This window comes from Barbatula barbatula (assembly GCF_947034865.1).
Source record: "Barbatula barbatula genome assembly, chromosome: 2".
NCBI classification, from domain to species: domain Eukaryota; kingdom Metazoa; phylum Chordata; class Actinopteri; order Cypriniformes; family Nemacheilidae; genus Barbatula; species Barbatula barbatula.
The window spans coordinates 29,702,369-29,715,736 of record NC_136767.1 but is presented as its reverse complement, the minus strand read 5'-3'; the positions used below and the strand labels follow the sequence as shown (position 1 = coordinate 29,715,736).

The following is a 13,368-nucleotide window of genomic DNA, read 5'->3' as shown; positions in this document are numbered from 1 at the left end:
TTTAACCATGATTTTTCCAATAGTACACAATGCACCAAAAAACATGGTTCATTTCCGTAAGGTTTTAAAACATTTAGTCATTCTCTTTCATAAAAACAGACCAAAAGGCTTCAATGCATCATCGCGCACAACACACATTTCTGCACCACAGAATGAAAATGTCCCTTATGAACGTCACGTACCTCTGAACAACCTCAACAGAGACATACGGAGACAACAGAGCATTAAGGTTCTGAGCTTCCGCTGCTGTAGTAAAACTACATTTATCACAGATGTTTCACAATCTCTGTATCCGTTGCCATTTGGTTGGAGATGCATTTGTGCTTGTGTTCTGTATTTTTATTGTTATGTGATTCACTACTATGGTCCGTCATGACTCTTATATCGTCCGTGTGATGGTTTCCAGCGCTATCTAGTGGTGTAGCTCATGATGGGCTGCGGTAACGTGTCTGAATCTGAACGTTTCTAAAAACAAACACAACATATGTGCTCGCTGTAGTGAAATATTCCCTAAAGTGGTACAAATGTTCAACCAATGTGTCATCTACAATACTGTATATTGACTGCGCACGTACGAGGTGTTTATCACTGTAAACACTTAGCAACTCAAACATGCACTGAATTTTTACAGATACTGAAACTATGTCAGAGATGTATAAACATGTAAATAGAGTCTTGACGATATTTCCAAATATATGAATGATCAATATACACTACCCGTCCAAAAAAAGTCTTATGACCACATCACCCCTATTATGAAGGCCCTTCACTGGCTGCCCATCCAACACCGAAGAGTTTTTTAAATCCCTTTATATGTCTATAAGCCCCCAGTTATTTGTCAGAGCCGCTGCATTCCTACATGCCTCAGGAACTTGAATCTCCTTACGGTCCCCCAGTCCAGACTTAAATGCAGAGGAGACCGAGCATCTTCTGTAGCTGGCCCTATGCTTTGGAACACTAGAGGTCAGAGTGACCCCCTCTTTTTTCATTTTCATATCACGTCTAAAAACGTATTTATTCGATCTGGCCCACCATTAAGGATGTTGATTTTCAGTTTTTTTATTGTATTTGCTTTTATTGCTGTTTTTTAGTCTGAGGTCCAGACTGACTTTGGTCAGTCGTGTGCTCTATAAATAAATGAACTGATAGAAATATATGAGTATACTCTTTATGCACATTGAGAATGTTTAAAAACACGTTTAGAAAAACAAAGATAACGTTATTGTTAGATTGAAGATTTCATAAAGCTTTGCAGAATGAATGGAGTATATGAGGCACCTCACAGAAACATGCAGCGCAGTGGCAGATATCACGAGGATCAAACTGAACATCTGATGGCATTACACATGTGTTGTGTCATGATTCTGCTGCATCATGTCATGTTTCTCTTGGTTTAGTGGCAGGATCATGACATAACCTCATGTTAAATGTGGAGAGAGACAATTATTGTTCTTATGGCCTTCCATACTCTCTCCGGTCTCGTCATTGTTCCCATCCTCTTGTTACCTCGTTATTGATTATTGCCTACACCTGTTTCCCTCTTGATTTGCTCCCTTATTTAATGCCCTTGTGTCTTCTGTCTTGTGCTGGTTCATTGTGGTTTGTGTGGTGAGTTCACGTGTCTTGTTAGTTTAGTCTAGTGTAGTTTTGATGTTCATGTTCGTAGTTTATTTTAGTCTTGTTTTGTTATTGTACCCATGTTCTGTTCTTTTACCTCCACGTGGGTCTTTGTTTTATTATTTATTAAATATATGTTAACCCCTTACCCGCTGTCTGCACCTGGGTCCTCTCTCTGTGTCTCACCACTCGAGAATCATGACAGATGGGCTGCTTTACATGTTAAACTAGTGCTGTTAATTCAATCTGTTTATGTAGTTTAGAATATTGATATATTTGTTCAAAACTACCACCTATAATGTCATAAAAATACTTTAAGTAAACAAACAATAAATTCTTCTTCTAAAGCAAATGTTATAATGCGATTATTTCATTACCTCAGATTGAACTTTATGAAAGGTTTGTACAGCTCTGGTTGAAGTGATCACATTATAAATGTTTCAGAATGCTTGAGATGTGACGTAATCACTTATAAACACAGAGTTCTTGGCCTCCTGCACTTTTTCATCCGTCTCAAACATCTTATCAGATAAATCCTGCTGTTCAGAAGACACATAAGTGAAGTTTGTGAGATCTGTGTTCTGACTGTCCCATGTTCCTGTAGTGAGCTGGTGGGAGGACGTTACTGTGACTTTATGAGAAATGAACAGATGATTCAGATCCTCAGTGTCGGTCAGCCGTGTGTTCTGTATCATGGTGCTGTGATGGGCGTCTAAAACCTCAACATCACACCAATGACACTCCTCTATACTGAATGTACGGATCTTTTCACTCGCCTTGAAAAAAACAACAACATGGCAACAGTGACATTGAAGCTTAGAAATAACAAGCATGAGTTACATTAAAATATGTTTATAGTTATGAATTACGTCATAAAGATCTTCATCCAGGTCCAGCGCTTTTATGTGCAGAAATCTGAATTCTTCATGAATTTCTCTCAGTCTGGAAAAGATGAAACATTGAAACGTCAACATGATGAAGAGAAGAAAACAATAGTAAGTGCTGCATTCAATCGCAGGACATGTGATGATATTCAAATTATGTTCTTTAAATATATTAGAAGACTCACTTTTTCTGGCAATAACACAGACAAATGCAACAGCCGACCAACACCAGGAGCGAAACTAAAATCTTAGCTGACAGCAGATAATCTGTTGACAGAAGAATTATCACACAAATATAGACATATTTACACTAAACCAGGAGTCTCATTTATCAACAGTGAGTAGAAAAGGTTTTATATTTTGTCCTACGAATGAAAATTACAATGTGCCTACGTACAAAAAAAACTGTATTTATCAAATTTGCTTGCGTGGTTCTTACGCACACCCGTAATGAATCATTGATGATAAATCCCACATGTTCTTAAAGTCCCAGTGAAATAAAAAATGACAATTTCAATTTTCCACAAAATATTGCAGCTTTTATAGTAAAAGGTTTATCAATGTGGGTCATTCTCTTTTAAAATTCATCATCTTTCATCATCATCGTTCAATATCAAAATGCACTTCCGTCCTGTAGTGACTATTCATCTTAAATGACGTATGTTAGACTGCTTGGGTGGAGCATCCGTTAACTCCTCCCCTTCCACTGTCAATCTGCTGCCATTTCCAAATGCAAAGGCGGTTTTTAAACATCCAATGAAATCGCAGAGAAAGATAAATGACGCAGACACTATTTTTCTTGTTTCTTGTGACAAAAATGTCAACATACGGAAGTAAAATGATCTCAACTTCTGGTTCACGGGGACTTAAAGCACCGTGCTCGTTCACGTTCATTTGCATTAGGAAACGGCTCCAATAAAGCTTATATGGTGATGACACCTCCCTTTATAAATCTCCATAACATGTTCTGTGCTCTCACCAAACAGATCAACTCGCTCTTTGAAAACTTTTTTGGCGCAATGCATGGTTTGCTCAGTTTGGTTTTTATTGTTTATTTCATAATATTTCATAATAATTCTCCAAAAAATAAAATGGTCGGAAAAGAAATCAAATAAGCAGTTATTTTGGTGGAATTGCAATGTTAATATGATTTTGGGCTTTATATCTGCGGAATGATGCAGGTGATAATTGTTAATGTAGTTTGTCTCGTGTCACACGAGACTTGAGATGAACGGTGTAGTTTAAAACTCAATATAGTCTGTCACCATTATAAACATTTTAAACCCAGACAGAATCTTTAAGTGTTCATCTGAAACCAGTTCATCAGATTGAATGTGATTTTTCTACAGGGGTTAAGCTCACAGTTTGTTCTGGTTGTGATGGTGGTGGAGGTCTCTGGTCCACAGCCCGCCGATGAACACGCAGACAGATGAAACGTGTACGACCGGTCTTCCTTAAGATCACTGAATGTAAAAGATTTACTGTGGGGTTTATTTATCATCTGTCTGTGAGAACCTGCGATAACACAAAACAGTAATATAACAACTTTGACAGCACAGTTGCATCAATCTTACCTATAAAGTTTCTATATATAATAGATCAGTTTATAAAGCTAAGAACATAACAGAAACTGGTTGAGTCATTTTGAACACTTACTCCGGGAAATATCACCATCTAACTCATCATGTACTGTAATCTCATATCCTGTGATGAATGCGGTGTGAGTCGGGTCGTCCTCATTGAAACTCCATCTTAGAGTCACAGAAGACCACGTTACGCTTGGATGAGGGTCCAGTGTGGGGCCCTGCGTGGGCTCTTCACCCGTCAGAAAGACAAATCACAGATTAATCTCTCGTTTATTTCTCCTGCAGAAATCCCTGAGATCAAATGGAGAGCAAACTTTTGTTAAGTCTCATCTGTGTCTCAGATATTTCTCTTGAAAAAAAGAGTCAGAATGTCTCTGTCATTAGAGTTTGAGAAGAGATGTCAAACTGAGCTCAGATTTGTCAAGTCTGTAACCCAAAGTCATTATTATTGAATATCTCAATATGAACTTAAACATTTCTCATCAGATTTACCCAAATCCAGATTTCATTCATTTTACACCTCTGAACTTTCTCTGGCCACCAAATAAAAAGCTTCTCTGAGGTCGCACATGTTGAGCAATGTTTCAGTGACATTTCTTAACACAATGTGTAGAGCAGGAAAAGGAGGATGTGTGTGTTTCTTACTTTGTTCTTCCAAGTATCCGATGAGTTTCTCGTGAGGTCTGTGTCCTTCTGCGTTACACCAGTAGACAGTAAAAGCGTATCTAACACCGGGTCTGAAATACTCTAGAAAAACAATCTTATTGTACAGTCATCTTGAACAATCATGGAAATTAATAAACATTTAACATGTGATTTCAATGACTTGTAGTTGTGATGCCAAACTTTTATTTTGTCTTTCTTGCGTGAAGTTTAAATAAGGAGAATTTAGATTTGATGGCGGCAGAGGAAAGACAAAAATCTTAAAGGATTTCAAATGTATATTGGAGTCTAAAAACAAACCTCAGGTAGAAAACAAAAGTTAGAAAGGGCAGATGGATGGTGCCAAGTTTGGTGGAGACAGTTTGAAGAATCAAAAGATTTACGGTCATTTTACGGTACAAAAATGTCTGTAGACGTTGACAGAATGTTGAGATTGTGTTGTGACTTGTGTCGTGATGGTGTTCGTACGGATGTGTACTATGAGACATCACATGAAAACACATCTAACCTGCTTCGAGTGATAAGTAAGTCTGGTTAACCGGGACTTTTCTCCACTGTAAGGAGCAAGCGACTCCCAGCATGCACCACTCTACGATGTAGTCGCACGTGGAGGCCGATCTCCTCGTCCAGTAGAGCTGAAATCCCTCTGCGTTACCCACAATCCTCTTCTCATTCATCACAGCCTCTGCAGGAACAGCATGTTTGGGATGCACAAAATGAACTACAGATTGTACCTTAAACGCTGTATGATAACGTAAAGAAAGAAACGTATGTTTACCTGTATACGCTGAAGGAATAGTTATCTGTGATGGTACAGATAAACCCGTCTGAGAGACCGCCCGCACCGTGAGGTCACACACGTGGACATCAACGGGTAAATCCACACGTGTCTGTGTGACATTGATGCACTTATCGCTCTGTGGATCTGTGTGGTTTTCACAAACCTCATAGGCCTCAATAGACACTTCTGGATGGCTTTGGACCTGAGAAACATGAAGTTGAGTGCGTGATAATGTCAGTGTATGTTGGGTTCAAAGGTTAAGAAACAGAAACATACAGTGCGCCAGAGAAGTGTGACGGTGCGAACCGGACCGTTTCTGATTTTCCTCCACACGTCCACCGTCACCAAAGGCCCTGTCCAGAAACTAGATTTACATGCTTGTGTAAAACATACAGCGCTGGTTCTTGAAGCGATGAGGTCATCATGTCGGAGGTCGGGTCAAGGTTTCACAATCTGGGATATTGTTTGGGTCGTTCAAGTTAACACATCAGTGGTTTTGATCCGTTTATGAACAGTAATAAAAGTAATGCCGAGTCAATATTATAAATGATAGAGACTCAGTGTTAATAATGTTTTTATTTCTGCTTTTTCAAATGTGTTTATAATGTTTTGGTCGTTTGAATGTCAATTCCATTCATATTTGTCTCTACAGGGCATCTTACAATTGTTATAAGTGGTGTGTTTCTATCATATTGTGACTCTAGGATTATATATTGTATTGAATTGTGAGCGGAGTGTATTTTTACAGACCTAAGTAACAGTGCTTCATGACTTCTACCTGTAAGAAAGGCTCTGGAAGGTGTCCATCGGCCCCAGTCATTGTCCTGTGTGGCGCAGCGACCCCTAGCGGTGTATCTCACGCTGGGCTGCAGTTTCTGTATCTCGAATGTGAAATGCTGAAGCGAATCTGAACCTTTCATCTGTAACTCCTGTTGGTACAGAACAAAGAACACATCATTGGACCGCTGACACTGGACGTTACTAGAGACGTACAAAACAAACGGGGGGAAAAAGGTTCATTTTTGCTCTGAGGTTTGGTTTTCACAAGAGGTTTCACACGCTCAGCCGAACAGGAAACTGCTTCCTGTCGTAATTTTGATGAGAATGATATGACGGTCAACACACGATGAGATGTTTTACCTGTGTCATCCCTCCTGGCTCCACTTCAATCTGACAAGTAATGGAGAGACCTTTAAAGCTTCCGTTCAACTGTAAGTCCATCACAGCATCCAACACACCGGCCGTCACTTCAGAACGCTCAGGGAATGGAAAAACTGGAACACATTTATATTCATAAATTATATTTTTTGATACCTTTGATACTTCTCATATGAATAGAAACCTGCGTTCTTTCAAACTATCAAGCTAAACATGTTCCTTGATAAGAAACGAGGAGATTCATTCAACTGAGAAAAGCTGTGAAAACATCATTCTTTTACATTTTACATACACTGTGACTGTGAATAATATTATATTGTGTATGTCGGGGAGACTTTCCTGTATCTCAGAGGTCAGAGCATGGTGCTAAAGGTCATGGGTTCATCCCACGGATTGCACGTCCTCAGAAACACATGTATAGTATCATGCAATGTAAGTGGCTTTGGATAAAAGCGTCTGCCAAATGCATAAATGTAAATGTGATGTAAACGACAAGGGACGGTTACTGCACGGTTTATTCCTCCGGTCAGGAATGAGCTGGTGTATGATGCTCATGGTTTGTTACTCTTTACTTTATAGAGTCAATTGAACTCTTCACACACGAACAAAAAAACTGAGTTCAGTTCAGTGCGCACAAGTATTTCAGTACATTTTCAGTATCTTGTTCTTTTATTTAAAATATTTTGCCAGTTTCACTTTTTAAAGACCCTGTTTGTTCACAAATAAAATAAAGAAATATCAAAATGATGTTATACAATAGTTTTATTACATATTAATGAATGTTGCAACCGTCCCCTGTTATGGGTCAGTTGACTTTGTATAAAGTGTATAAAGTGTGCGTATATTATCCTACATACACATGTTACAGAAGTGTAGGCGGATAGCTGACAGATGTGGGTTTAACAAATGATCGGCTTTCTACTAAAAACAGTCTCATAGAAACTGAAGGAAATACAAACACGTCCCCGGTCCGATGTGTATCACAATATCCACATTTCATGAATTTATAAGAATATCAGTGCCGGATCATGAACAGTTTGGATGAAGTTAAAATCATATTCACCTGTGTCTGTGATGTTGAATATGTAGTGTTCACTCTCTCGCCCCAAACTGTTTGTGACACATAAAGTGATGCTGTAAGTGACCTGCTGTTGGATGACTGGAAAACTGCAGGAGACCAGAAGATGACTGTTCTCCAGACTACACGTGACAACCTCAGAGTCCCTGTTCTCAAAAACAAAGTCATAGATAATAACCATTATTGGACTGAAGCTCGAGCAGCATTAAGGTTGTGGGGTTGATTCACACACGTACTGATGAATATATAACTTACTCAGTCGTCACTTTAGGTAAAAGCGTTTGCCAAGTGCATACATGTAAAAGACTAACTCGAAATGATTCATTTTACAGCCTTGCACGCTCTTTTAAATGATTCATATCTATCATGATGAAAAACAACAGATAACTGGATCAGGGTGCGTTTCGTCTTTGCTAGAATGTGTTTTTGTGAACCGTGATGAAATCTGAGTCACCTGATAAGTAATCTGTACTTCCTTTTGCGGCTTCCGCCGAGGTTTGGAGCTCTGCGTACTTTCCATGTGCAGGTGATGTTTCTCATGTCTGTGGTCTCACATCGAATACGATGAGGTTTCTCAGGAGGGACTAAAGAAGGAAATAAAAGTCAAGTGAAGTGTTTCGTAAATGCAGTGAGCACAAAAGTTACTGCACATTCAGTGACACTTCAAAACGCATGAATGCTGTTGCATTAGATAAGAAATTATTAAACCAGTTGTTAAAAAAAGTGAAGACAAAACCTTTCTTACTGTAAAGGTAATGGTTAGATGTTAACGTGTCTACATATATTTAGGCGTTTACGAGGAATAATATCATTTTTATATGATTTATTTAAAAAGGTACTTACAGGTGACAAAGTTCAAAGCGACCCCAGAACTCTCTTTACTGCAGTTAAAACTGACACCGTACAGGTTTGTGGCGTTGATGTTTTCCACTCGAATGGCTTTGACCCGTGAGCTTATGTTGATGACTTTGTATTGGGTTTTGTTGAAAAAGATATCCGTGATGTGAGCATCTTCTGAATAAACACAGCAGAACAGCAAAGTGGATCCTTCTTTCAGCACCTGGTGCTTTGGATACATCTTGACATCTCGAGACAAGTTCTCATCCCCTACAACACAAGCCAATAGAAAAGAACTACTGTAGGATAAACCACAGACATGAACTCATCACATCTTTTTAATATCTCAATTCTTTCTCATTGATGTGAATAGGATTTAATGGAAAGCAAATGGAAAATGTTGCTTAAAACTCATCTGCATCTCATATGTTTCTCCTGAGAAAATCTCACAAATGTCTCCATCAGAAGAGATCTCAATAATGTCTCAAACTGAGCTCAATAGTACTATTGAAGTTTTACTAAACTGACTCTCAATAGGCCTGTTAGGAGCTCAAGGTGTATCTGATAGCTCACGGGATCATTGTGTGATTCTAACAATCTAAAAAGACAACCAGCTTAGTTTTGTGTGAGGCGGGTCGACAAAAAAAGCTTATTCATCCCTGACAGTTGAGAGGCTCACAACAGACATGAACCATGTAAATGACAAAAAGAAGAAGTTCATATCCTACAACGTTACATCAGAAGTCAAATATGGTTTAGTGCTAAAAAAGTCTGGTTTGTTTGAACCCTTTGGGTAAAATATGGTTTATGGACATTTACATTTAGCCGACGCTTTTATCCAAAGCGACTTACAGACGGGTAAACAACGGAAGCAATTGGAACAAAATAAGGAAAACAAAAAGCACAAGTGCAATATAAAAGCTGGTCTCGCCTACCACAGTATACAGAGAAAAGACAGAAGTATTATTGTTTTTGTTTTAAAGAGTAAAAAAGAGATTGAAGTCAGAACTGATCGGTCAGGTGTTGGTGGAAGAGAATCTACAGATCTTGTAGCAGCGGGCAGATCCGATCCAGAGAAGGTACGTGAGAGAGATTAGAAAATGAACATTGAAAATGTCTGTATTTGACCCAAACTCGGTTTGAAACAACCCAACCTTTTTTTAAGCGTATTAATAATACTAAAAATATATTATTTATATACAATATATACAAAAACATATCAAATGTAGTTAACACGGATTCCATTTCAAACACCATTATGAACCATCAGTTGTTTACCATTAAAACCAGAACAACATTTCTTAATGTAATATGTGTTTTATTCCTGTAGGATTCAATGGTGTTGATAGGTTCTCATCCACCCAATAAAATCCCACCAATAGAACACAACACACTACCAGTAGAGACCCCCAGATACCATTAAAGCTTCCTTTAAAACCAATACAGCTCTCACTGTGAACATTTTTTTCAGCTGGGATGTGACGCACATTATTATCAGCACAGAAAACTGATTTTAAATTCCCCACCATAGTGAGTTTTCCATGCGCTCCAGGATCCAAGTGTTGAGTTATCAGAGATGCGTCTTATTCTCACAGAATGATCTGTGCAGTTCAGCGGTATCTGTGACGTCCAGATCACTGTGTCAGCAACAGCATTCAATGACATCTGTCAATGCACAGAAAATCATTACTGTCCATACGAATAAAAACACAAAACTCTGTGTCAGGAGGCAGTGGGACGGTTAAACTCACTCTGTCGATAGTTTCCATGTTTTTTGTGCGACCAACTTGTATTTTATACGTCTGATTTCTATGTTCTTCACTCGTCTTCATCTCCAGTCTCCACATGTCCAAAGCCCGAAGTTTGATGATGTTCGGCACAGTGATGTCATCTACAAGAATATCATCGAAATATGTAACATAAATAATGCTTTACATCGCTAGTCCTGGGTGCTTTACATATTTAGTGTGAATGTAAACATTAATACAAACAATGTTTGAAGAAAAGCAACTTGACAACAGAACTAAAATGAGTATTTTTTAAGCAGAATGGACATAAGAAAAACAAATGATATAAAACAGCAATAAATTCATCTGACCTGAAGAATCACATCTCTTAACATGTTGAAAGATGATGATGAACATAAGTATGTTTGTCCAAGAGTAAATCATCTCGGTGGATGTACAAGACCTCATGTTGGATTCATCTCTGCTCTTCTGTTCAATGTGTCACTTTCTCCGCCTCCTGCTGTCTGCTCTTTACATTAAAGCCATAATGCCTGTGGAATCACATTGATATCACTTTGTATGAGTCAGAAAGTGTTTCAATGATGTTTATTGTTTGGTGTTGAATGTTATTATATTCTGGTGTCGATCATTGATATGCTTTTAAACTCAACGCTATTATATGGATCCTTTATATAAACGAAGAGCTCCATCCACCGGTCATTAATGGAAATGCGTTTGAAGAATATTAATACATCATCCATTAAACTCATGAAAATACCAACAAACAACCCACAGATCTCACGAATGAACAAAGTTAAAGGTTTACATTTTACCTTAATTATTAAATCAATTATTTGATCATTCATAATGTATCTAATTGTTTAATTATACGTTTAGATTTGAATGTGTCACTAAATATGTTTGAATAAAAAACATAGTTTATAAAACTAAATACATAAAACATGTAAATACTTATTAGGTAAATTCGGCGAAATAGCAAAGGCTCATAAACATGCTCATCCCATTCTTCTGTTATGTACTCGATACTGGTGACACAAACATTATAAATTGTTATTATTATTTTTGTTTGTCTGTATTGAATTTTTTAACTTAACTTTAAACGCTTTATTTTCTTTAACCTTTATTTTGATGTCGGAAGAAACGTCAATGGCGTCGGTCACGTGATTTTCGGCGCCATGTTTGAATATGCGCATGCGCGACCAATTTGAGCTTCATCGCTTAACGTCAAAAGTGTGTCTGGTTAAACTGAAAGTGGCCATTATAAGAGACATTACAGATACTTAGCCGATTGCAGAGACTTTAGTATGACCCGGGTCAGATAACATCCTCCCAGAACACCTTAGCAACGCCTTAGCAACACTCTGCAGGTGCGGGCGGATTATTGTAGGGGTTTCTATTAATAACACAATAAATGATGATCATATTTATTAATAAACTTTTTTAGTACCAAACCAGCGATTCTCTCCAGTTAACTAAAGCCTCACATCTTCCACCTGTTTTTTTAACAGGGCCTAAAACACTCTTAGCTGTTATAAATACACTTGTAGCCCACTGCTTCTTAGGGCTTATTGCAAAGAAGCGGTTATTCCATATGCTTAGCAAGGTTTCATGAAATAAAGTAAATAAGTGATATTTAGGCTATGTAATGCAGCCAGCATTTATTAATCTGGATATTTTATAACAGCTCATAACACTCTGCTCAGCCAATCAGAATAAAGGACCAGAACTGACCGTTTTATCATTTTGTTTTAGAAGCCCCTAATGGACAAAACACTGGACACAGTTCCCCCCAAAATTTATCTCATATTGGGAATAGCCTTCGTTCAATCTAGACTGTTTTACAAAAACTTTTCAAGTGTGCATCTTGTAACAAATCAATGGCTCTGGTATATTTTAAGATATATTATTTTAAGGTAAGGTTTGTCATGTGTATCTATATGATTGTGTGTGTTAGACTTTGGTTCTCTTGTTCTTTGTGTCAGAACACATTACATGTTTCCTAACCATGTGTTCACATCTATCACCATCTATAACCAAGTCAACACTCACACACACACACACACACACACACACACACACACACACACACACACACACGACACAGGACAATTCTGAAAATAGACTCAATGTCATGAAACCTGAGGAAAAACACCCCAAAAGAAATTATGTAAAGTTGTTTTTGTTTTACAGAAAACTGAATCAAATTGTATACGGTATACGACTTAATGATCTGTATGTGAAATAAAACATCTAAACAACGGAAACAGGAAGTGCTTTGGTACTAGTGTTGTTTACGTCTTGTGAAATGCTCTATAGGAATGAAGAAGCTGTTTTTTGGTTGGAGGGGGCTTTGCGTTTTTAATAATAAAGTATATTTCAAAACGGTAAAGAAAAACTTGTTCTATTAAAAGCAACTTCATCTCTTTAAGTGGAATGACCTTTAGTGATAACACGTCATCAAAATGATTGTGGATTGAAGGAGAAATGCAGCTCATGTTTGTGTTCAGTCATTCTGTTTGTTCAACCATCATATTTAGAGAACAGATGTGACCCATTGATCTAAACACACACGGCTCTGAGAGGATATTGATTTGTTGACCTCTTTTAGTGGATTTATTTGCATTTTGGATTCTTTTCTCCCGCAGAAGTATTGTGGATGATGCACGATTGTAAATTAAATGCGTTTCTTTGACTGTAAACAACACTATTATCATGACCATCAGAGAGCATTTCAGGATTTATTGCTGTGAGACTGTCAGATTGTAAGTCAGCGTAGTATGACGTATCCAACACGAGGAAAGTGAATATGCCTTTATGGGAAAAGGACTCAAGTAACAGTTTTAAAGTTGCTGATGTACTTCATGTACAGTGTTATTTGAAGCACGGTGAAGTGAACAGTATAAATGATTATAGTGATGGTAATGGCAGGGTGCAGGTCTTTTAGCGTGCCGATATGACTACAGGTAGGAATTCTGGTCCATAGCCTTTGACTTCAATAATCAAATGTAATCTTTTA

At 37.8% G+C, this 13,368-nt stretch overlaps 1 protein-coding gene across 1 annotated transcript; it reads right to left on the bottom strand.

Moving 5' to 3' along the window:
- Nucleotides 1-408: 408 nt before the first annotated feature.
- LOC306903044 (leukemia inhibitory factor receptor-like) lies at nucleotides 409-10,451 on the bottom strand (the record flags this gene model as incomplete). Its single annotated transcript, XM_079471964.1, has 17 exons — nucleotides 409-465; nucleotides 2,097-2,393; nucleotides 2,487-2,559; nucleotides 2,687-2,768; nucleotides 3,864-4,016; nucleotides 4,158-4,316; nucleotides 4,733-4,834; nucleotides 5,259-5,435; nucleotides 5,529-5,733; nucleotides 5,808-5,884; nucleotides 6,310-6,460; nucleotides 6,672-6,805; nucleotides 7,753-7,913; nucleotides 8,222-8,351; nucleotides 8,611-8,874; nucleotides 10,131-10,269; nucleotides 10,356-10,451. The coding sequence occupies 17 exons, from the start codon at nucleotides 10,449-10,451 to the stop codon at nucleotides 409-411; spliced, it is 2,457 nt and encodes an 818-aa protein (XP_079328090.1).
- Between the last annotated feature and the right edge of the window lie 2,917 nt (nucleotides 10,452-13,368).